Here is a 23,728-nt window from a genome sequence, read left to right on the forward strand (position 1 = left end):
AGGTCCCGATCGATCACCGATCGATCGGACGATGCCGCTGATAGCGCCGGATCGATCCGTGGATCGATCCAGCGCTTCTCGAGATGCGCTCTGGATCGATCCGTGGATCGATCCAGCCTCCCGATCGATTCGAACATTCGAATCGATCGATCCGACCGCTGCGTCGGGTTTAAAGCCGCAGGCGAGCGTGGTCTCTCGTTACGAGCTCTTCTCAGATTCATTCCAGCTCCTCCACAGCTCTCTACAAGCACGTGATCGCCAGTTCTTGAAGGTTCTTGGAGGCTTTCCAAGTCAAGAGGCGGATCTATTGCAAGAGGAAGAAGTTAGGGTTAGGGTTTTTACTGCACATCTTGTAAGCTTTTGCTTAACTTGTATTTCCCTTTCTTCTTTTTGTACTGAGAGTCTTGTAGGGCTTCTCCGCCCTCGGTAGTTACCGAAAAGGAGTGTTTCATAGTGGAGGGTGCGTGCGTGGTGTGGATCCTTGGACTAGTCACCTCTTGTGAGGTGGATACCAAGTAAACCAACCTTGTTAGCGTTGTGTGATTTGTTTTTGTATTTTCCGCTGCATATCCTTGAAGAAACAAGCAACGCCAAGCGACGAGCACGCGACGAGCTATTCACCCCCCCTCTAGCTACTTTTGGTCCTAACAGTAAAGTATACACATATATGGTATGTACTATAGGAGATACCATGTTGATTGTACATTTGCATGTTGAGTGTGCACACATGTGTGTACTGTTAGAAATCATATTGTTTATACCTATGTTGTGTGAGCACACATGTTTGGTGTGACTATTAAAATTATTATGTTAATTATGTTGGAATCCCAAGGTTGTTTTGGTGTGATCAACAAGTTAAATTAGGTCCCGTGTGTTTCTAACCTTGTGTCTAAGTGTGCAGGAGCTTAGGAGCACAGGTAGTCGAGTGGAAGACGCAGCTAGCGAGAAGGACGGCACGCGGTGCGTCCAAGAGACGAGCCGTTGCGGAAGAGTACACCGGTGGACGAGAAGGAAGTGTGTGGTGGTTCCGAGGGACGAAAGCCGGAGCGGAAGACTGCTCGAGGAGCAAGAGACGCAGCTAGCGAGAAGGACGACACGCGGTGCGTCCGAGGGACAAAGACTGCGGATGAGTACACCGACGGACGAGAAGGAAACACGCGGTAATTCTGAGGGACGAGAAGTCGGAGCGGAAGCCTATTCGAGAAGACCGAAAGTTGGGTTCGGGTGAGCCCTTTTCTGGATGTCCGAGATCACTCAAGCGAACGGATCCAGAGTTGAAGACCCGGACCAAGGCAATCAGAGCCAGAGCAGAGGACCCGGACCGAATAAGTCAACCGGAGTTGACTTTTGGGTCCGGGGCGCTCGGAATGTACCGGGGCGCCCGGAACATATCGGGGCGCCCGGAACGTACCGGGGCGCCCGGAGTTGACTTTTTTCACAGATCGAGTCAAAACTCGATCTGAACGTTGGGTGATAAAATTTTATCCCCCTAGGGCGCCGGGAACCCTCAGGGCGCCCCGACCAAGGCTATAAATATAGCATTGGTCCAGAAACTTTTCACGAACTCAGAGTAATTCATTTCAAACGCTTGTACGCTTCAGTTTTAGTTTAGCTTCTTTATTTTGCGCTTTCACTATTGTAAGAGGCTTCTCCGCCCAAAGGAGATACTAGTGCGACATTTCTTGGATTAATAACCTCCTTGGTTGTAACCAAGTCAAATCCGGTGCCTCGTGTCTCTGATTTACTTTCTGCTTACTTTAATTTACAAGTGTTAGTTTAAGAGTTTGAGAATGGTGTTTTTGTTTTTGTTTTACAGGGTTATTCAACCCCCCTTTTAGTCGGCCACAACAGTCCTACAGATTATAACTATATTATAGTGTGCATACATGTTTGGTATGTGCTATAGGCGTTACCATTTACCATGCATAATGTTTAGTAGACATTGATCGGATCTTTTCATACATATAGATATATGTGATTGATAGATCATGTACTTGATGTACTTATGTGTATTATGTTGTTGCATTGATGATGATTATATTTATATCATGATTCTTTACATCATATCCATCATTGCACTATATGCATGCTGACAATTAAGTCTCCCTCTGTGGTTGAGAAAGTTGCCAGTCATATTCATTGCCTACTAGCCCATTCAGGGGTAGTGGTAGTTAGAGTTGGATGCAACTTGTCCTGTACTGCCCACTTGGCCTCTCAGGGGTAGCGATGGTAGAGTTGTGTGCATGCAGTGGACCTCATTCTTTGTAGCTTGATAGCTACTCAGCATTTTACCCGACCGACACTCAGGAGCAGTGGTAGCTAGAGTCGAGAGCAGTTGTCATCGTCTTGCCCATTCGACCATACAGATGTCGTGGTAGCTTGAATGAAGTGTAGGAGTGACACATACATGTTCATATGCACAGATGATGTGTTGCATATCTCGAAGATACTAATTGTGCATATGCTTGTGATATGTTGCATTTGCTTGAGATATAATTATTGTATATGATTGTCATGATTCATATACGTTCATTTATCATACATGTATATGCTGTTATATATATTGCTCAGGTGTTATGAACGGATTTGATGTTGATCCCTAATGATTTGCTGATTATTATACCGTGTCTATTAGACCAATAATAATATGTATATTTATTATGTCATATATAATCAATCATGTTCTTATTTTCTTACTGAGACTGTATGTTTTAATCTTTATATTGACCATGCATTATCTTGTCTATTACCTGTTGAGTCAACCAGACTCACCACCCTATGCATGTTTTACTTCCCCATGTAGCAGATAGATGACACGTGGAGTCACCTGGAGATATATCCATAGTCCCAAGTAGCATCGAGCGTCTTCTTCCGCTATTGCTTTTACTCACATTATTAGTTTTCAGACTTGGTCATGTATTAAATAACTTGTGTGTGGATTGCTGGACTTGTGGTGTCCTTTTATTTGGTTATATACTGGTACGTAGTGTAGTCAGTTATTTTACATGGTTGTGTTTTATACCAGTCGTGTAGACTGTGTATTATTATTATTATCTTTCGCTATGTTTGTTATTCCAGCCGTGTGGGCTATAGTTATTATACTTGTACAACCGAGTGACAATATATCCAAATTTCATATGTTGTCATAAGAGGAGAGATGTTGTCCATTTATCGGGCAGGGATTCTTTCGGGGTGTGAAAGTGATGGCCGACGTCCTTAGGCGAAGGGGCGACAGTGGATTTGCGCCAATAATGAAGAAGAGGAGAAGGTTGGCGGTGTGGGGGCGAGGAGAAGAAGAGAAGAAGAGAAAGATTGGGAGAGGAAATGAAATAATTGTTTTGAGAAATTATGTTCACTCTAAAAGCATGTTCTCTCGGGGAATTAGATTATGTAAAGATTAGCCAAATGAACATAATTATGACTAAATAAAAAATGTTCTTCCAAACATTTTAATTTAATTTGACCAGATTTCTCAATGCAAATTGACTTGTGTTAATTGTTTCTTTTCCATTGCTTAGGAAAGAAAAATTGAAGTATAGCAACTTTGATATAGGGATGGCAATTTCACCTATGAAATTGAATCTGATGGGTAATTCGACATCCGACCTGAATAGAGGAGGATATGGAAGAAATTTTTATACTTGATTATAGTAAATAAGTATTTGTGTATAGGTATTTTCAGGTATGGATATAGTCTCATTTTTTATTAGGAAAGAAAAATTTTTATCCCACTTTATGTCACGGAAAAAAAGGACTTAGTTTACCTCTTTATTCGGTCATTAGTGATAGATCGAATGAGTGCGATAGAGGACGGGGGTGAATATCATGCCTTTTTAAGACTTCTCTTTTTCTTTGAAAGCAGAGTCGTGCACAGTGGAAAGTAAAAAAGAAAGACAAGCTTGTTTACTTCGTTCGGAGTTTAGGTCGACTCCTAATCGAAGGCCCGCGATCCTTGATCGCACCGATGGGCAATCCACTATAACCTTTCTTTCCGAAATCTTCGAAAAGAAGCAGAACGTACAAAATGAGCAAGATAGTAACAACCTACTATCTTGCTTAAGTTAATTACAATGCAAGCTAATAAAATATACCAACAAGTAATGGAGTTGAAGCTTTGGTCGGTACTATCAGACGGAGTGACTTGCAGAGCTGATGAAGACTTGTAGCACGAGTAGCTTGCAGAAGAGAACTTCAGTCGATCAGAAAGTGTTCCCTAAGCCTCAAACCTTGAGTCTCTTTTTATAGGTGTAATGGGCGTTCGGTCAACCGATCCCTCTGTTCGGTCGACCGAACCAGCTCCCTTCCTTCCTGGTTGGAGTCTGACGCTGGCTCGATCTCTGGCATTAATTGCTCATTAAGGGTTCGGTTGACCGATCCAATTTTTCGGTCGACCGAATAGGCTCCTTCCCTGTTCATCGAAATCAGCTGAGATCCACATTTAATGCTCCATTAATGTTGATTTGTTCGGTTGACTGATCCTCGGGTTCGGTCGACCGATCAACTCTATTTTCTTTTGCTTCTAATTGATGTTGATGAACTGGCCTGTGCTGAGTCATCATGGTTCGGTCGACCGATCCTCCGGTTCGGTCAACCGATCCATCCGGACCTACAAAACAGTGTTAGACAGAAAAAAATCCTGCAAAACAGATGTTAGCATAGTAATATATAATGCACGAGTAATATTAGACAGTATAACTGTCTTGATATCAACTTGGAAACCTTCCCGGTTTCTTCAGTTGGATCAGCGACCTTAGGTTGTTCCCTTCAGGAACCCGACCTCACCGTCGCTCCTCCAGTTGTTTACCTCAATTTACCTGCCAAACATGGTCCTCCAGACATGTTTAGACTTTGCATGCACAGTGTCTGATCGCCTGATCCACTAAGACTTTTCTTGCAATACTATATTAGTCAACAGTAATAATAGTAATACAGAATATAATGGTAAACCTAAACCTAGATTTACCAAGATCCGCTGGCGCGGTCAACCGGAAACCATCCAATCAACCTTACTTGGAGTTCACTCCTCCAAGACTTCTCATTACCTAAGGTTATCTCCCCTAGGTTTTTCACTACTTGGCTTCACTCACCAAGACTCAGTATTCGGCTACCCAAGGATCAGGTCCTCCAGACCTATCCACCTAGCTTCCACGATATACCAAGATTTCCCTTGCTTCAGTATTCGGCTACCCAGGGATCAGGTCCTCCAAACCTATCCACCTGGCTTCCACGATATATCGAGATTTCTCTTGCTCCAGTATTCGGTTACCCAGGGATCAGGTCCTTCAAACCTATCCACCTGACTTCCACAATATACCGAGATTTCTCTTGTCTAACCTCCAACTAGGACTTCCCTTGTCTAGCCTACAACTAGGACTTCCCTAGATCAAGCTTCATACTTAAACATACTTAAACATATTTGTCTGACATTAAAACCTTGGAGGTCGATTGCACCAACAGTTAGCACGTATCTCATCTTTTTTTTTTTCATGAAAAATGTTTACCCGATCGAAGGATCATGAGACAAAGAAGAGCATACAAGTACATTGAAATATTTTTTTTTAAAAAAAAATGAGAATGGTAGGGAGTAATAGGATGATGGGTAAGACATGGATACTCGAATCTCTGATAGGTATGAGGATGAGCATGAAAGTTAAATACCCGATGATATGAAGATGAGTATAGGGATAAATATAATAAATGAAGATGAGTATGAAAGATATGAAATCCTATATAAATCCTATGAAAGTTCTCATCCCTACTTTGATAAATCAATCTCTCAATCGCTCGAGATCAAATAGTATATTTGTGTTATCTAATTTTACAAGCTTGGTATGGTTTGTTGCAACCGTTTACTCTGGAAAGAAGCAAAGATGGAGGATCTGTGCAACGAAAACATATGCTCACTTGGAACCCCCAAAGGGAGTCTTACTACTTTTATAGTACAATATCAACCACAGATTGAATGATAGGAGTACAAGGATAAGAAAAGTCTTTTAACCCAATAAAAGGATCAAAAATTATTTTTAGATCAATTGCAACAATCAAATATTATCATTAAAATCAAACAAACCGTTGATATAAAAGCAATTAATTCGATCCATAATCGAATTAATTGATTTTTAAAATATTAAAATTGTTTAATAAAAGTTTAATTGATTTAATAAAGAAATTAAAAAAATCTTAATATATATATTTTTAGTTTTTAATAAAAATCAATTTAATTAGTTTAACTAATTCCAAAATTCAAAAAACGAATAAATTTAATTGAAATAATCGATAATTTTTTTTTAAAAAAAAATGAACTTTTGAATAAATCAAGCTGAATTAGTTTGATTTGATCAGTTATCGATTTAACTGAAGTTTTGTTCGCCCCTGAGTTAAAGCTCATTTCTCATTCTTTTACAACATGCCTTTTTTTTTTTTCTTTTTCAGCTGAAAAGATTTGTGGGGATATGAGTATTTGACATTAATCTGATTTGACAAAGTGTTTAACAAAGATTGAATGTTCACAATATATATTATTTCTTTAAATAAATATTTTTAGTCATTGGGAACTCTTATTTTTGTTTTAAATTTATTTATATTACTTTATCTGATTGAAGGCTGATATCATCATCACCATCCTTATTGTTATGTCCAGTCATATTTGTCCAACTATTGGATTGGCAATTATATATATCTTTTCTTTCCACTAGCGTATTCAAATCAATTAAATCACTCTTATTATAGATTTTCTTTGTTCTCTAGACTCCTAATACTCCTTTGGAAGTTACACTTAATTGATATAAAATAAAACAAATCAAATTGAATTGATATAAAAGGATAAAAAAGTAATTTTAGATAAATTGTAACGATTAAATTTTATCATTAAAATAAAACAAATCAAATTGATATAAAATTAATTAATTTAATCGGTAGTCGAATTAATAAGTTTCTTAAAATATTAAAACTATTTAATAAAAGCTTAATTAGTTTAATAAAGAAATTAAAAAATCTTAATATATATTTTAATTTTTTATTTGATAAAACACGTTGATTTAATAAGTGTAACCGATTCCAAAATTTAAAATAAAAAATAAAACCGATTTAACCAGTATTTTTAAAAAATAAACTTTTGAATAACCTAACCGAATTAGTTTGATTCTATCAGTTATTTCAGTTTAACAGAAGTTTTATTCACCCCTAGTCTAGAGTTAAAATTCATTTCCCATTCTTTTACAACACGCTCCTGTTTTTTTTTTCTTTTTTCAGTTGCAAGGATTGGTGGAGGAATACTATTGGATCATGGTACAGATTAGTATTTGACAGTAATCTGATTTGACAAACTATTTAAACAAAATTGAAGGTTTATGGTATATATTACTTGTTTAAATAAATATTTTTAGTAATTGGGACTCTTATTTTTGTTTTAAGTTTATTTATATTACCTTTTTTTATGATATCTGATTGAAGGCTTAATGTTACCATCATCACCATCCTCATTGTCATGTCCAGTCATATTTGTCTTAGATTGACAATTACATATATCTTTTCTTTCCACTAGTGCATTCACATCAATTAACTCAATTTTATTATAGATTTTCTTTGTCCCTATGCTCCTTATACTCCTACTGGAGTTACGCCTAATTGTTTGAGAAAGTATGTTCACTCTCAGCAGTGAAAGCTAAATGAACATACTAATCACTAAATCAAAAACGTGCTTCCAAACATCTTAATCCAATTTGACCAGATTTCTTGATGCAAATAGACTTGTGTTAGTTGCTTTTTTCCTCTATTCATAGGGATCCATTGCTAAGGAAAAAAAAGCTGTAGTGAAGCAACTTGGAATCTATCAGTAGCTCAAGATCAAAGAGTACATTTGTGTTATCTAATTTTACAAATTTGGTATGATTTGTTGCAACTGTTTACTCTGGGAAGAAATAAAGATGAGCACTGACTTATTTTGGGAGATCTCTGCAACTAAAACTTGTAAGTCTACAAGAACAAAAGCATGATCACTAGGCAAAGTAGTAATTGTACTTGCAATGCATCATTTAATTGTACTTGTAACTCAAATTCATATGCATTTTGGGCATACTTTATATAAACTGTAAAGTGAACAAACACCTGGTTTATAGTGTTGTTTTCCTTCCCAGCACAATAGTGATTAGCTCGTGTTGTTTGGCTCAGTTTTAATAAATTTAAATGTGTTAAAAACGCATTTATTTTATTTATTCCTTTAACTTTTATTTATTTATCTGTTAGAAACTTAGAATTTGTTGGTAAAATGCTCAGTGGCTTGAAATTGCAGGCTTGTCACCACCAGTTTCTGCTGTTGAGATTCAACTGAACATTGTCCTCAATCTTCATCATTAAATTCCAAAAGTAATTGGAAGAAATGAGTGATCTGGTTGAATGAAATCCTAGATTCTCTCTTCTGCGTGATGATTTGTAGAATAGTAGGTGATAAGTCTCTCTCAGCTGGAAGCCAAATTGTAAAAAGTTGTTGAATAATTACAAGCATACGTACACCTCTGCAGCTTCTTCCTTCACACAAACGTAGAAAGAAGGTTAGAACTGTACCTCATCTCTGAATTATTTGGATTACTAGATCAGATCAATATGTCGAATGATCAAACCCTAAATAAATCGAAAAAAGAATAGTCATGTGATCCTGATCATCACGAGGACATCACTTCTAAATATTCGTGTTTCATTTAAGTGAATAACAAAGAATATCTTAATTATTTGAAAAAGTTAGATGAACTTTGTGTGATTACTATCCACAAAGCAAAACAATGAAATGTAGATCAAGTGGAATATGTTTTATGCAATATGTTAAGAACATATTAAGTGAATTATTATAAGGGTGACTTTACATGACTGACCAAATAGTTTAGTAAGCAACAAGAACATCAACTACTTATTCCTTCACATGGCGACTTGACCAACTAAAGTCCAAGCAATTATGTCCTAAGCAAAAGCTATCTAATTTAGCTAACCCACTGCTAGGTTAGGTTTATAGTTTCTCACATGTCTAATAGTGGCCAAACCCTATTGAAGAAGCCAATTAAACCATAAAGTTACAAGATAATATTGGCAAAATTATATATTATTCAAAGCCTTAGCCAGTAGGTAGCATGTCATTTTCTTTGGAATAAAAAACCTTGTTACTTTGTTACTTTAATCTTGCCATCAACCACAATGAACTTGTGAACTAAAGACCAAGGGTTGAGAATTCTTGTTTGATCACTTCCATTCTCCTGAGTCACAAGGGTAGCAGTCCTCTTGAGCAGTGTCAGCAATCTGAATTCCCATGTCATAAACCGAGCCGATTGTCCAGTCGGCTGGCAAGACCGCCTTCGGGGTCCAAAGCCACTTGCCATCGTACCCCCCTGTTATAACCATTCTGAAGTACAGTGGTCTTGTGGGCACCCGGCCAATGGTGCTCCAGACTGGACCATAGTCTCGGTCCATGGCATGCCAAATTGGTGAGTCGACCTGATTCGACCCGAAAAGAAGCTTAAAAATTAGGGCGAACATTGGATACCATACCAAAATGTGGTGTGGCTCATCATTACCTGAGCTACATCAACTCCTAGTATGTCAGTCTGGCCACCTTGGTACAGTAACTTGATGGCCAAGTGATTAGATCCTTTCTTGGTTTCTTCTACTCTGATGGAGAGGTTATGCCTACTATACTCACAAGGAATCCTGCTTGCTTAAGAATACATCAAGTCATCACATCACTGAGGAATGTGACAGTGAAAATGATATGGCACATCAAGAATCATAAGGAAACTTCTGTTTTTGTTTTTCACATTTCTAATTGCCAGAAAACTTCTAGTTTTAAGCTTCTGAAAATGACTCACATGTTTCAGTTTTCAGTTGTTCAATAGTTTCATATCTATTCAAACTTTGAAAGGAAACAAAAATAATTCTCTTTGTTTGAAACTTTCCTGCAATAAACAAATCAAGACAAAATTGTTATCCTAATAAATATCCGCAGAGCTTTTATCTTTCAGAGATGGAAGGGAAATTTTAAATCTTAGCATCAGAAAATTTCGATTTTTAAGTTTGTGAAAATGACTACCATGTTTCTGTTTTCATTTGTTTTGTAGTTCCTTAATAATTTTCAAATAATTGCCATTGTTTGAATCTTCCCTATGACGAACAAGTCAAGACTGGATTACAACACACAATAAACAATATCAGAAGCATCTCGAAACAAAAACCATTTTTCTGTAAGTTATCAGAGCTAAATGTTTTTTCTCAGAAAGATGGAAGGAAAATTTTGAACTTTTTATCAAAAATTTTTTACTTCTAATCTTCTAAAAAGATTCATATGTTTCTGTTTTCAGTTATTTTCGGTAATTCATTACCTTAGCTTTTCAAAGAAAAACAAACAAACAAAAACACAGACAGAAGTCAAAGATCTTTTTTTTTTTTGACGGGATTAAATTTGGTACCCAATCTTGTTGATAGTTCATACCTCTTGTATTCCACATCCACAATGCCACGTCTCATCAGCTCCTGTGCCTTGCCATTCTTTGCCATGGACACGAAAGCACCCTTGTTGAGCACCAAACCAGTGCTGTTGCCCTTGTTCAAATCTGTCAAGGTCACCTTCACCCCTGCGCTCCTACAAACTCTTGTGTTCTTGCACCTCACCTGCGTGCATATCCAAACCCCTAAAAACTCAATCACAAAGACATTAATAAAAGCAAGATTAGATCTTTGATCTCGAACCTGGAAACAAGCTCCACAGCCCAAGCCATCTCTGTAAATGGCAGGGCTCCCTGCCGCCACATGCCCCCCAGTGAACTCCAGGGCCATGGAGCCATACCCACAAGTCCCTACTGCCATCCATAAGCTTCAAACGCTTGAAATCAAAACACTAACTAAAGTTACGGCGATTCGAAAATTAAGTACCTGAGGGAGAAGCTGAGTAGGAGAAATGTGCTGCCTTGGAGTGACGGACGCACCTGTCACAAGCTGAAGCAGAGAAGAAGAGGAGGAAGAAGCAGAGGAGGAAAGAGGAGGCGCTTTTGGACGCTTCCATGTGGGACTGAAAAAACTGCAGGGAGCTGGGGAAGAAGGGAGACTAAAGAAGGATCGAGTGGCTGACTGGCTGGTGCCGGGACGAGTCAAAAGAGTCATAAAAGCTAGTAAAATTGATAATAAATTAATTTAAATTGGTCACCAACGACAATTGTTAAATTAAGGTTGGACTTTTAATGCGGAAGTTTTTAATCCGGTCCACTATTGGTCTGGTCATCTTAGCGGGCCGTATCGGGCCGAACCGGACGCCGGCTGCATCTTTGATTGACACGAACCCGCCAACCCGTTAAGTTGTCGTAGGGCGTGGTCGAGCGAAAAGCGGCTTCTAGTACTTTCCAGAGTCGCCGGTGGCCTTGAGAGACCGCAAGAGGCCCAGGGAAGAAGCAAGGGATCCGGTAAAGGGAGGCGTAGTCGATCCACATATTTTCTGCACCATTTCGAGGAAGAACGGAGGGAGGAGGGCGGCATCGATCCGTTTTCTTGCCGATTTCGTGATAGGGTTCGATCTGATCGCCCCTTTTATGCTCTGGATTTTTTTCCCCTATCTAGATATGGATATTTCTCCTTTTTTTTTAAAAAAAAAAGAATTCCCCCCTTTGGAGTCTGGAATGGAAAAACAATTCCGAAAACTTAGAGCCTATTGATTATTTTTACACGTTCCTCTAAGAAAGATTACCTATTGGATTTGATACCCTGCAAAGAAAAATGAAGAAAATACTTCCACTAGTTTTTTGGCATGAACGATATTCTGGTTTGAAGTCATTATTAAAATTTTCTTATATAAGATTGCAGTATCAGTCTAATAAAAAGTCATTAATGAACTCTTTATTTTGCACTCCATTACATGAACATGCATTACAATTTATGTCAGTGTTCATGAGACATTCCTATCTGCACAGTTTATACAATGGTTTCCCCCCCTGTTTTATTGATGATGAAGTTTATACATTATCACTTTTAACAGGATGGCTAATGATCAAAGCAAGTGTTCAGCTACAGAAACCAGTCAATCTTCAGACTCAACTATACAGATTAATGTCAAATCACTGGATTCTCAGATTTATACATTCTGTTTAAACAAAGATGTAAGACTACTATAAGTGTTTCAAGTATTTCCTTGTGAGAGAGCCTAGTCTTATGTTGTGTTTCTCGAGGTGCAAATATAATTTTTCTTTATTTTTTGGCGGTCTACTTGGTTTTCTAATTACAAAATCTTTTATGAGTTATGTTTTCTCTCTCTCTCTCTCTCCATGTTGTATAGAGGTGGTAGGTATTAGGCAACTTGTAGTAGGCTACTCTAATTTTGAAGTGGAAATCTTGATCTCATGTTTTTTATATGTTTTTTCCTTGATTATCTAAGTTTTAGTGTTAATTTAGATTTCCTCATGTGAATCTGATTCACCGTAGACCGATTGGTAGTTTGGAATACGACCCTTTTCCTAATGCTGCAATAACATTGTAACATTATAGGACAAAAATACTCCTAGTCAAATAAAACATCACATATCGTTAACAATGCCTAAGCCTCATTGTAGCGATCTTTTGTAGTTATGTGTTAAATAATTTTATTCAATAATTACTTTATTCTAAAAACATTGTCATTTTATATGTTATTTTAACTGAAAATATATTATAAATTTATAATTGATTGCTATATACAGTATAATGGAGGGTCAAGATTCTTAACTGATCCAAATATAGTTGAGGAAAATTATTACACATACATCTACACAATATCCCATTGCATTAGTTTATAGTGATACTCTTTTAAGATTTAATTTAATATAGTTACATGCTCATATCTTTGTTTGCCTCCATATGTGTACGGTGGTTTTACATCTCTTTAAGTGTTGAGGGATCTCGAAGCAAAGATTTGCTAATCTAATTATATGATTGTTGCACACAACCATAGAGATTTGTATGAGACTATGTCAAGGCTAAATAGAGTATGAGAGACTTAGTCAAGGCTAAATAGAGCTGTTGTTATTTTTTGGTAAAAAAATCTTCAAAGCATAGGTGGGTTGATTTCCGATATGCTTTATATGTTCTCATTGACTATTAAGAAAATGATTATTTGTGTATTTCAAATATCTTTATTCTTATATTCGTGATCTTTCTACTTTGATGGACAAAGCATATTAAATAATTACACTAATTTAGCTTTCTTTTTCCTTGAATTCTTCTAGGCACCAATTCCTTCGCTGAAGGCAATGGTAGCAAATGTTTCAGGTATTCCAGTGGAGCAACAACGGTTGATATTTAGGGGAAAGGTCTTAAAGGATGATCAACTTCTTTCTGATTATCGTATCCTTTATTTGTTTTTCCAATTTGGGTTTGTTTTGTTAGCCATAACTTTCACATAATTGAATCTCATAGAGAGTGTTTTTCTTTTTAGTTTAGTTATAAATCAGGATGACAACAAGGATATGATAGTGATTTAGTGGCCTTTTTTTATTCATCCTGGTTGTTATAAACCGATTTGTCCAATTAAAATTCCATAGCATGGTAAATTATTGTATCCTGTTCTTGTGCACTTTGATTCATCCTCTGTACTTATAAATCTATATTAAATGGATGAAATTAAAATTTAATTTTTCCTTCATGTGTAGGTAATCTTGCATAGTAGGGATCAATAGAGCAAATATGATCATTATGAGTCCCAATGTGAAGTAACTTACATATCTAGAGCAAAGATTTTTATCTAAACAGAATCTTGATATGATATTTACAAGCTATCTGATGGGTTGTATTTGTATGATGAACATTGTATTAAATGTTTGGTCAAACAGAAGTCCAAGTATTTTTCTCTTCTTTAGCTATATGAATCATGGACGGTGTATTGTACATGGTTATCATCCTCTTGTTATCTATGCTCAATTTACAATAGTGTTTTTTGTAGTAGTTCCCAATTTAAGCTTTTTTTCTGGAAGCTGCCAGGTGCAACTACATGTTAGCAGGTCTTATGGCTTATCTGCGGATGTAGGAAGAGTAAGAAACACTCTGGTTCTCGATTTAAAATATCAAGAATATAGTTGAAAGAGATACATGTTTATTGTCTTCCTAAATATAATAATTATGTCTGTATATAGAACAGGATATGACATAATATCTAATGGATTAATATTCCATGTGAGATTAAACCTCAAAATCTAACACCCAAAGTTAATTTATTAAGTGTAAGTTGCATGATTTGTTATCCATGTCATAGAACACAAAGTAAAACTGTTGTAACATGAAATTTTTTTGTGACCATATAAAGTTACACTAATGTGATATTATGTCATATCACATAAAGTTGTTGCAACGGCAAAGGGGAGCCTTGGCGCAACGGTAAAGTTGTTGCCATGTGACCAAAAGGTCACGGGTTCGAATCATGGAAACAGCCTCTTGCAAAATACAGGATAAGACTGCATACAATGGATCCTTCCCCGGGACCCCGTATGACGGGAGCTTCGTGCACCGGACTGCCCTTTTATAAAGTTACACTAATGTGATATTAAAAAAAATGATATTTTTGTAAACTAATCTGAAAATGTTCAATCTCATAATCAATGTCTTTAATATTAATAACTTTGTCCATAAAATATAATATAGTATCAATTTTGCTGTAATTACAATTAGTTATAAGATACTAGAAATTTAAATTTAAATAAAGGTCCAGATAATTATCTTTATCAGACTTAGAGGTCTAACGTTCTCTCTCTCTTTTTCCTTTTTTTCCCCTTGCTATGGATAATGGAGGTGGATGGAGGAAACACCAAGGTAACTGATTATAAAATACATGCATGTAGAAGATTATCCAAAAACTGGAGAAGGATAGCAAGAGATATAATATGTTAATATAAGAGCTGCCTTTTGTCCCTCTGCCTAGAGTTTAAGTAAGGTTGGAATGGAGAGGATGCTAAAAATAAACCAACAAACATGCAACTAGTGAGATAGGCTCATTAGTTTCATGAACAAATTGTGAACAATTCATGAATGAACTTATTTATTAGTGGATTTTATTTTTTAGTTATGTAAAAATACAATGCATATCCTATACATTCTATATTTTTTTATTATTTATTCAAAATGAGAATTTGGCCATTGTTTTAACTTAATTTTAAGTACAATAATCTCTTTAGTTGAGCTTGATAACAAGCTTGAAGCTGGCTCTAAGTTGATAGAAAGTTCAATAAACAAACTTGAACAAGCTAGGATGAACAAACTTGAACATAGTCAAAACCCTGCTTGCCTCTACTAGATAAAATTGATTCACCTTGAAGGTGCCTGGGTAGTGGTGCTAAGCATTGAGCGTATGCTAAAAACAATGGATTTACGATATTTGCTTACAAAGGCCTTACAAAGTTGTACCTTCACAATTATATAGATCTGGAAGATGGGCATACGCTACATTTGGTTGCTAGACCAGATGAGGCTCAAACTCAATCTGGGATTGTTTCTGGAGATCATTCTAACAGTGGCAACCAAGGTTCATCTATATTATTTCTTCCTATTGTAATTTTTAGATACTCTTTGCTTTAGTCAATTGCTAAGTCTTTATTATAAATTTGTTGATGCCTTATTTAAGAATGGATTTGAAGTAATGTTTTCTTGTCGGCACTTAATATGTATGAATTCCAACTATAACTGTTCCTTCTTGATTATGATTTTTTGCTAATTCTCTTATTTGCAACCTTAACATTCTGTAGCATGATTGTAAAGTTGCCATTCTTGAAAACTCTAGAAACAATTGCTAATTAGGCATTCTCTGTTTAGCTTTTGCTTGAATAACTGTCACTTGTAACAACTGACTACTATGATCTTGTGTTTATTTTTCATTGTTTACTCACTTATTTTGGCGCAAAGTTAAATTTTCAAAAAATGGATAAATATTTAGACTAGATTAATTCATCTGATTATTTGAGCTTTAGAATTTTGTGAATATTAATTTTTGGAGCCAAAGGAATCTGCGATATATTGCCAAAGGAATTTTACTTGATCAAAGTTTTCATCAGTAGTGGAAGTGAAGGCGCAAAAAGGACGTGCTGTATTTTACATGAAAAACAAAAAAAAAGGAAAAAATTATGAATGTATCAACATGTTCAGAGGCTAGCAAGAGATTTTTATAACTAGTTGAGTAAAAATAATAAGAGTGCAAGGTGTAGGTGGTAGAGGGAGTTCAAAGAAACATAATTTATGTAATAAAAATAATTTAATTTATTTGGATATTTATAATAATCAGGTACCAGTTGCCATCCTTAAGCATACATATTAATTTGACATAAATTTAGTTGATTTCTACAAATTTGCCACTTTGGGCGAATTAACTGCATTTAGTACAAATGACAAATGTAATATTAAAGTTGTGGTTTGAAATATGCACTGTGTCACTCAATATTAGTCAGGTGGTACATGAATCGCCTAATTATGGTAGTTTCGCACTTTGATTGTAGTAGCAATACAGCTTGCATATTCCATGATAGGGTTGTATGAGGTAGTATATGTCAAATACATAGTATAAGGTACTGGCACTTGACTCCAACATTTAAAAACAGTTATTTTAGTTGTCTGTTTATTTCACTGAGATTGGTGTGTTCATATGCAAAGTTAATGGGTTGGCAAACATCATAAGTTTCCTGAATATTGTTGCAATTTTTTTTGGGTATACAATATATGAAACCGTGATAATATGATAGTCCAGTGTTATAGCCTTTTTTGGAGTAAATTATATTGGGATAGCCATTTTTTCCGGAGTTAGAACTTGGCAGTATGGTTGATTGAATGATCAAAAGACAAATATAGATTGATCCAATCAAACTGGTGTCCACTTGTATTATGTGACAATATGAGTTGCATTGTTGCAATATAGTTTTGTGCTGGGAATGAACTTTTATAGAAACCAATACTCAAAATCTTGTCTTTGGACATTTCCATACCATTATAAGTCATGACCTGATATTTCTTATTTTATCTAATCAGAATACACCTAATTGCTGTTGGGTAGTAGCATTTAATTTTACCTTTTTCAGTAACTTCACACAACTGTTTTAGTATCGTCACCTCTAATGCAAATTGAACATTGCGTAATATTTCATTTAGACTGACCATGGACCTTTATCCTATGATTGGATGCTTCTAGTTAGTCATTGATCTGTTTCTGCTGTATTTAGTGTTTTTTTTAGTTAGGCAACGAGTTTACAATTTGTATTCTATACATATTATTTTCTCTGTTCCAAAAATTTGCACACCTTTCTATTATTATTCTTTCACTGACTGCAAATAAATGGAATCTTCCATGCATGTATCTTCCAATTCTTGCACTTTTATCTGTATATCATTTCAGTCAACCATTTGTAGAATTTTCTTTTTTAAAGAAGCCATCAAAGACATTTCTTTGTATGCTATATATACATGGTTACACAATATTCCATTATCTATGTAGCTGTATGTAGTAATAATTCTCATGTTTTTCTAGGGATTGATGCTTCCGCCAATGCACCTCCCAATAGGATTGGACAAGTTTCACATAGTGTTGTTCTTGGAACTGTTAATATTTCTGATCAAAGAGAAGGGATGGGCTTGGTGCCTGATATTGGTCGGGTAGTTTCTTTACTTTAGAAGTTGTGTGATTTCACCTCATTTAAAGTTAAGGATATGGTTCCTTTGTTCTGAGTCTTTTGTGGTTTTACCTGCAATATGTTTTATCCTTTTTGAAGGTTGTTGGGGCAGTTCTGCAATCTTTAGGAGCTGGGATTTTGCCCCCTGTTGGATCTAACAACATCCCATCTGTTGCAACTGTGAGTCTTTTCTTTATATGTTTCTTATTTTGATTACAATAAGGGACTAATGCTAGTGTTCTTTATTGACAGAATCAGGCAGCTCCTAGCAATGGCACAGGACAGTCACAAGATGCTACTGGCAGAGCTCAACAAATCCATCAAACACAGACACCTATTACGTTGGTCAATCAGCTGCCCTTTCAGGTGCAACTTACTTCTCCAACAGTTCTACAACCAAATATGGTAGAAATTTCATTCCGTTTAATATTTTCTTGGTTTAGTTATCTTATGATTTCTTATTGGCCCATTTTTTCTGTACTTTAGGTCATTCCTGATTCATTGAGGACACTTTCATATTACATCAACCGCATGGAGCTAATACTACAAAACAGTGGTTTGTTTTTTTCCTTCAATTTTTTTTTTTTCGAACTTTGGAACCTCTTTATCTTGCAAACAATTTTGAAATGTTCTCTTTTATATAATATTTGAAGGTTCTCAGTCATCTGGACCAAGCAATACACAGAATATTCTAAGGTCAGATAACACATCCTTGCATTGGAACAGGATGCCAACTCCTGACGTGTTGGGTTCAGTAATTGACCAAGCAAGAGTACTACTTACTGGACATACGGCAACTGCTCTTTCTGTATGTTCTTAGTTCTACTTTGAGAATATTTCAGTATAGTGTTTTGTATTATTGTTTTAAAATTTTGTTTCTGCGGCATTAAGAATATGAGTTGTTCAATAATAAGTCAACTGAATGGGAAAAGGCTCATTAACTAATTCTCTAATAAAAAAGGCAGCCCGGTGCATGAAGCTCCCGCCATGCGGGATTCCGGGGAAGGATCCATTGTACGCAGCCTTATCCTGTTTTTTGCAAGAGGTTGTTTTCAGAATTCGAACTCGTGACCTTTTGGTCACATGACAACAACTTTACATTTGCGCCAAGGCTCCCCTTCTCTAATGAAATGGAAAATTTTAAGATTTATAAATTTTAAACAACTTGTTTAATTTTAACAGTATTATGCTGACGAGAATAGAAAGATATTTATCAGAATGTTTCTGTATAGTATTTCTTTCACATTGTAATGTCATAGTATCATACCAATTTGACGTTTGTGCTGTAGCGTATGGCTGAGCGCTTGAGAGGCGAAATTACTTCTGATCCATTGGTTCGAAGTCAGATACAGACTGAAGCCATGCATATGGGTTTAGTCATGCAGCATTTAGGTGCAATGCTTTTGGAGCTTGGTCGTACAACTATGATGCTGCGGATGGGAACTCCTGTATGCTATTTGTTTTTTTTTTTAATTTAAAAAATATAACCAATATTTAGAAGTGTTATAATCTTACATTTGTGCAGGATGGTTCTTTTGTGAACTCTGGCCCGGCTGTTTATATATCTTCCACTGGGCCAAATCCTATAATGGTTCGGGTGACTGACATTTTTTTATTGTAGTTGAATTGTCCATTTGATGTGAGCAAGCTTCTTTTATTTTATTGCAGCCTTCTCCTCCTCAATTGAACTCTGTTTTCACTGGTTCTTTACCTTTGGTTAGCGGACCTAATATATTAAACGCTGGGGACATATTAAGAAATGTCAATGTACATGTACTCTCGGGTAAGATATTTTTAATTTCACTCACCTTTTGATTTATGCTAAATTTCTAGTTGATCAGGGACTTCATCGGCACCTGGTATATCATCTTCTGGTTCAAGGGAAGATTCAAGGGATCTTAATCATAGTGGACAGCAAAACGTGGGACAAGCGAGTCAAACTGGTCATGCTTCAGCACCTGTAGGGAATGCTGCTCCATTGCGAGGAATGGCTGCTAGAACAGCTGTTGCAGCTATTCCAGCGCGTTATTCTGAAGGAAATGCTGGTCATGTCTTTAGTGTTGCTATTCCTGTACATGCAGGGTCTCAGACGTCGAATCCCACACTTTCTGCTTCATCTCAACATTCTCATCCTTCTATGGTTAGTGGATCACAACCTACCGCATCAGTCACTGTTCCACTTCTTTCTTCAGGATCTGGTAGTGTCCCTCGAGTAGTGGCACAAGAAAATGCACACACGGATCATGCATCTGCTAGTACTGCACAAAATCAAACCAGTGGATGTTCCCCTACCCAAAGCATATCAAACACAGTCAGCCAGCAGTTAGTTACTGAAGGTAAGCATACAAGTAATCTTGTTTCTCTTATGCTCATTGTGTCTATGCTTGTCAACATATCAACATATTTGCTGATTTTTTCTATCTTGGTATTCTAGGTTCTTCGTCATGGAATACTTGTGAGAATGTTATGAGTGATAGGCCCGATAATAACTCTGATTCTGCAAACAAGAATATTGAGACGCTTGTTCCTGACATTTCCACAGAAGATGGAAAGCAGGTATGTATGGTCTATGGTATCTTCTATTAGATAACAAGCCCCCATGGAAGCCTGATATTATTGGATTTGCAACTTTACGAGATTGATTTCCTTCTACTATGGAATTTGGACGATCATCTTCAGTATTGCTTTGTAGAAACTTTTGGTTACTGATGGCATGCGAGGACCCGCAACCTTGAAACCTGTCAATATTTGTTTGACTACAATGGAAAAGCCGCCAGAAGACAAGCTGGAGGCCAATGCAGAAAGTAGCAAGGCTGCTGTAACTGACAGGACTACTCCCTTGGGGCTTGGATTGCGTGGTCTGCAACCCAAGGTGATGAAAACCTCCGTTACATGTGTACCAGAGTTTACAACTTTCTGTAGATCTTATCACGCAATTTTATTTTATTTTTTTTGTCTTTTTCCCATCTGATATGCATTGATTATGATTTGTGTTGTTATTTGACATCTTGTTTAGAAGCGGAGCAAGGTAGCAAAGCCTGTAGATAAGGATGGAAAACCCCACGATTCATCATCGGCCAGTCAAAATTCAGAATCTATTTCTAGGGGCCAACAGTTGCTAAGATCAATTGTTTCCCAGGGCTCCGATGGTAACAGCACTATGAATAGTTTGGATAGCATGCCTTTTGGTGGGCAAGGTTCAAGTGAACAAATTGATGTTAGCGACATGGTGAGCCAGGTCCTTCGTGGCCCTTCATTTAATAATATTTTGACGAATTTGGCTGAGACTGGATTAGGTTCTACTGCTGCTTTGAGAAACATGATGGAGCAATGCACTCAGAGTCCAGCAATGATGAATACTCTCAATAATATGGCGCAACAAGTACAAGACCAAGATCTTGGAAGCATGTTGATGGGATCTGGGGGAAGTCAAGGTGGTATTGATTTTTCTAGCATGATACGACAAATGTTGCCCGTTGTATCACAAATTATTGGCAGGGTTCCATCCCAGTCCCCATCAGTTAGTGTGCCTGAATCTGAACCTCGTTCTCAAAGTAATAGTATGATTAGACAAAACAAGATGCAAGAGAGCAAATTTCAGGTACATGCGTGTTTTGTTAGATTTCCTAATTGAATCATGTAAACATTTTTACATTGTTATAGTTTCATCTTCTTCATCATGGTTTTGGATTCCACTCAGTTCAACTTGCTACTCATTTCTTCTGTCTTTTATATATTTGGCTGACTCAGTATTCTCAGATTGATCTTCATGAAGCACAACAAAGGATTGAACAGAATGATTCCCCTGGAAGTATTTTCCGTGCCATGGTGGAAAGTGCAGGCAGTCTTAATGGTGAAAATGATTATGAAGGCCTTCAAGAACTTGGAGATGATGTGGAGCTCAGTATTGTATGTAGTCTATTTTCATTAATTTATACATCCTATTCTTATTGCACCAAGTCTGCGCAATCTTTAATTAATGGATCCCTTGTTTCATTGGTGGCTGTTATATCTTTATATAACAAAGGTAGGTAACATTGAACTATTGATTAAATTTGAGTTTAATTAGCCGAGTCACCCTAGTTGTCATCTGCAAGCAATGCTAAAGACAAATTTAAGCAAGAAGACTGACTACTCACTCATCAACAGTGCGGCGCTTGATAAGAGGCTGACGACCATCCCTTCTCTGCCCTTGCTCTTTATCACCCTTACTATTTTCACTCAAGAAAATTCTGTTTTCTAGCCTTTTAGTTTTGGTTATGTAACAAAGAAACACTCTTACTGACCATATTTACTCATGATTTATAGTCCTGCAATTTATATTTTATGCCCGTTAATAAATATTTTTGGCAGGAATATTCAGAGATATTGCGTCGTCATATTCAGCAGAGGCTCGATAAAGAATCCAAATCAAAAGAGAAGCTCTAATCTGTGTGTTTATCACCGTTAAATGATTTTTTTACATTCTTTCTTTGGATCAATACAGAAGGCACAACAGTTACTGTAGTATGCGTGATATTGGCTGTTATTTGCTACCGTTTGTCTAAGATTTGTTAAGACCAACAGGCTGTATGATTATGAAATCCTCTATTAGATGCAATTGCAATTTTGTAGCCGTATATCATGAATGTGTCGAGCAGGTTTCAGACCTCTCTGTTACTAAGATTGAACAAGTGTTTAGTATTGTGCTATTCCTGGTATGAGGTTGCCTTTGCTAGTCGTTCAATTGTCAACATCTCTTGGTGAGTCACAATCAGTTGAGTCGACCTTGCTGACCAAGTAGTTGCAAGTTTCATGCCTTGATCAGTCAGTCCATGATAGCAGAATTGCTCAATTGGGTCGGGTCGAGCTAGCTATCACATTCACTGATTGATCTAAAAATCTAAACTTATATAGGGAGGAGGTTGTACTTGGACTAAATTTTTTAGACTTTATTTTTTTTCGTAATCTGAAAGCTTCATTTCAGTTAATAATTTTCTAATTTAGAATTCATTCATTATAAATATACTGAAAAGAATAGGAGCCATAAATTATTCGATTGAAAATCATGCAAAATTTTACTAATTATTTCCATGCCCCATGCAAAATTATTTCATAATTGTATTCAGTGTGTATGGACTAATATGATTATTCGTATTATCCACAACGACCACTACCTATTTATAAAAGCACGATACTAAATATGCAAAAATAGAATACAAATTAATTCTAAAAAATGGAAAAAAAAAAAAAGGAAAAAAAAAGGAGAGATGTGTCAGAACCTCCGCAGAGAAGCAGCTACACCGCAAGCGTCGGCACGTGTGCGACGGGAGGCGAACGAGGAGGGCGGAGGACGGCCCGGCAGAGGGGGCATTCCCGGTGCCTCGCCAGCCATCTGTCGACGCACTCGCGGTGGAAGGCGTGGCGGCACTCTGGAAGAACCCTCGCTGCCTGCCCCTCCTCCATCTCCTCCAGGCACACCGCGCAGTACTGCCCCCCATCCACCACCGCGCCCCCTCCGTCGCCTGCTATCATATCCAACTCCGCAGTCGACAGGCCGGCCGCCGCCTTGCCCTCCGACGCCACCAGACTTGCAGGCACCGAGAACCACAACTTGTACGCGAACAACATCGCGATCCCAAAGCTGATGGCGAAGACCGTCCCGATCGCCAGGTACACCGCCCACATCGATCGACCGAAATGGAGATCGATATCAAGATTCTTTCTCAAGTCGTTTAATCTTTATATGCTGTGATCGGACGGCTAGGATTGACGGATGGATGGAAAAGGCTCCATCCAGCTTACACGTCTCGTCTTGTGAACTATAGGAAAAAAGAATACGCAGCGTCGTCCGATCGATTTCCTACGAATGTCTCGTCATTTTCGCCCGATCCGTAAACCTCAAAATCGAGACCGTCGATGAGCGTGGTCGCCAGATTAATAATCAACGGCCGAGCTTTGATAAGATCGAACCGGACGACCGTAAAGGGATCACGACCGAAAAGACTGCGCAAAGCCTCCAGCGTCGGCTGTCCAAGCGAAATTGGCGTGCGCCATCAGGACGGGCGGCCACGTGGGACTCGTCGAGTGGAAGTCGGGCTTATCGATAA

General features: G+C 37.2%; 3 protein-coding genes across 7 annotated transcripts; 1 reads left to right on the forward strand and 2 right to left on the reverse strand.

Moving 5' to 3' along the window:
* Positions 1-8,803: 8,803 nt before the first annotated feature.
* LOC121984803 (expansin-like A2) lies at positions 8,804-11,120 on the reverse strand. Of its 2 annotated transcripts, none has more exons than XM_042537939.1 (5): positions 10,912-11,120; positions 10,729-10,835; positions 10,472-10,650; positions 9,561-9,693; positions 8,804-9,480 (listed from the first exon to the last, which is right to left on the reverse strand). In XM_042537939.1, exons 1-5 carry the CDS (start codon positions 11,039-11,041, stop codon positions 9,229-9,231), a joined length of 801 nt encoding a protein of 266 aa, XP_042393873.1. In that variant the 5' UTR covers positions 11,042-11,120; the 3' UTR covers positions 8,804-9,228. The 2 variants fall into 2 exon arrangements, with proteins under 2 accessions (XP_042393873.1, XP_042393872.1); XM_042537938.1 differs by having other exon boundaries at positions 10,729-10,838.
* Positions 11,121-11,326: 206 nt separating this feature from the next.
* On the forward strand, positions 11,327-22,258 carry LOC121984805 (large proline-rich protein bag6-like). 4 transcript variants are annotated; one of them, XM_042537940.1, is made up of 18 exons: positions 11,327-11,539; positions 12,005-12,125; positions 13,227-13,344; positions 15,410-15,511; positions 17,498-17,622; positions 17,739-17,819; positions 17,892-18,044; positions 18,126-18,195; positions 18,293-18,447; positions 18,929-19,087; positions 19,165-19,230; positions 19,308-19,422; positions 19,481-19,975; positions 20,074-20,195; positions 20,332-20,511; positions 20,656-21,240; positions 21,390-21,548; positions 21,993-22,258. In XM_042537940.1, exons 2-18 carry the CDS (start codon positions 12,006-12,008, stop codon positions 22,065-22,067), a joined length of 2,880 nt encoding a protein of 959 aa, XP_042393874.1. In that variant the 5' UTR covers positions 11,327-11,539; position 12,005; the 3' UTR covers positions 22,068-22,258. The 4 variants fall into 4 exon arrangements, with proteins under 4 accessions (XP_042393874.1, XP_042393875.1, XP_042393876.1 ...); XM_042537941.1 differs by having other exon boundaries at positions 11,328-11,539; positions 21,399-21,548; XM_042537942.1 differs by having other exon boundaries at positions 11,328-11,539; positions 17,892-18,005.
* Positions 22,259-22,916: 658 nt separating this feature from the next.
* LOC121986804 (E3 ubiquitin-protein ligase EL5-like) lies at positions 22,917-23,306 on the reverse strand. Its single transcript, XM_042540741.1, has one exon. It carries the CDS (start codon positions 23,304-23,306, stop codon positions 22,917-22,919), a length of 390 nt encoding a protein of 129 aa, XP_042396675.1.
* Between the last annotated feature and the right edge of the window lie 422 nt (positions 23,307-23,728).

The sequence above is a fragment of the Zingiber officinale genome, chromosome 5B, assembly GCF_018446385.1.
Source record: "Zingiber officinale cultivar Zhangliang chromosome 5B, Zo_v1.1, whole genome shotgun sequence".
NCBI classification, from domain to species: Eukaryota; Viridiplantae; Streptophyta; class Magnoliopsida; order Zingiberales; family Zingiberaceae; genus Zingiber; species Zingiber officinale.

Excerpts from the sequence above, each read along its gene's own strand:
- LOC121984803 (XM_042537938.1), bottom strand. The coding sequence starts at position 11,041 with ATGGAAGCGTCCAAAAGCGCCTCCTCTTTCCTCCTCTGCTTCTTCCTC. Across the intron at positions 10,651-10,728 it reads GCTGTGGAGCTTGTTTCCAG|GTGAGGTGCAAGAACACAAG; the intron begins GTTCGAGATCAA and ends ATATGCACGCAG. Across the intron at positions 9,481-9,560 it reads TAGGAGTTGATGTAGCTCAG|GTCGACTCACCAATTTGGCA; the intron begins GTAATGATGAGC and ends GGGTCGAATCAG.
- LOC121984805 (XM_042537940.1), top strand. The coding sequence starts at position 12,006 with ATGGCTAATGATCAAAGCAAGTGTTCAGCTACAGAAACCAGTCAATCT. Across the intron at positions 17,623-17,738 it reads TGGTGCCTGATATTGGTCGG|GTTGTTGGGGCAGTTCTGCA; the intron begins GTAGTTTCTTTA and ends TCCTTTTTGAAG. Across the intron at positions 20,512-20,655 it reads TGCGTGGTCTGCAACCCAAG|AAGCGGAGCAAGGTAGCAAA; the intron begins GTGATGAAAACC and ends CATCTTGTTTAG.
- LOC121986804 (XM_042540741.1), bottom strand. The coding sequence starts at position 23,306 with ATGTGGGCGGTGTACCTGGCGATCGGGACGGTCTTCGCCATCAGCTTT.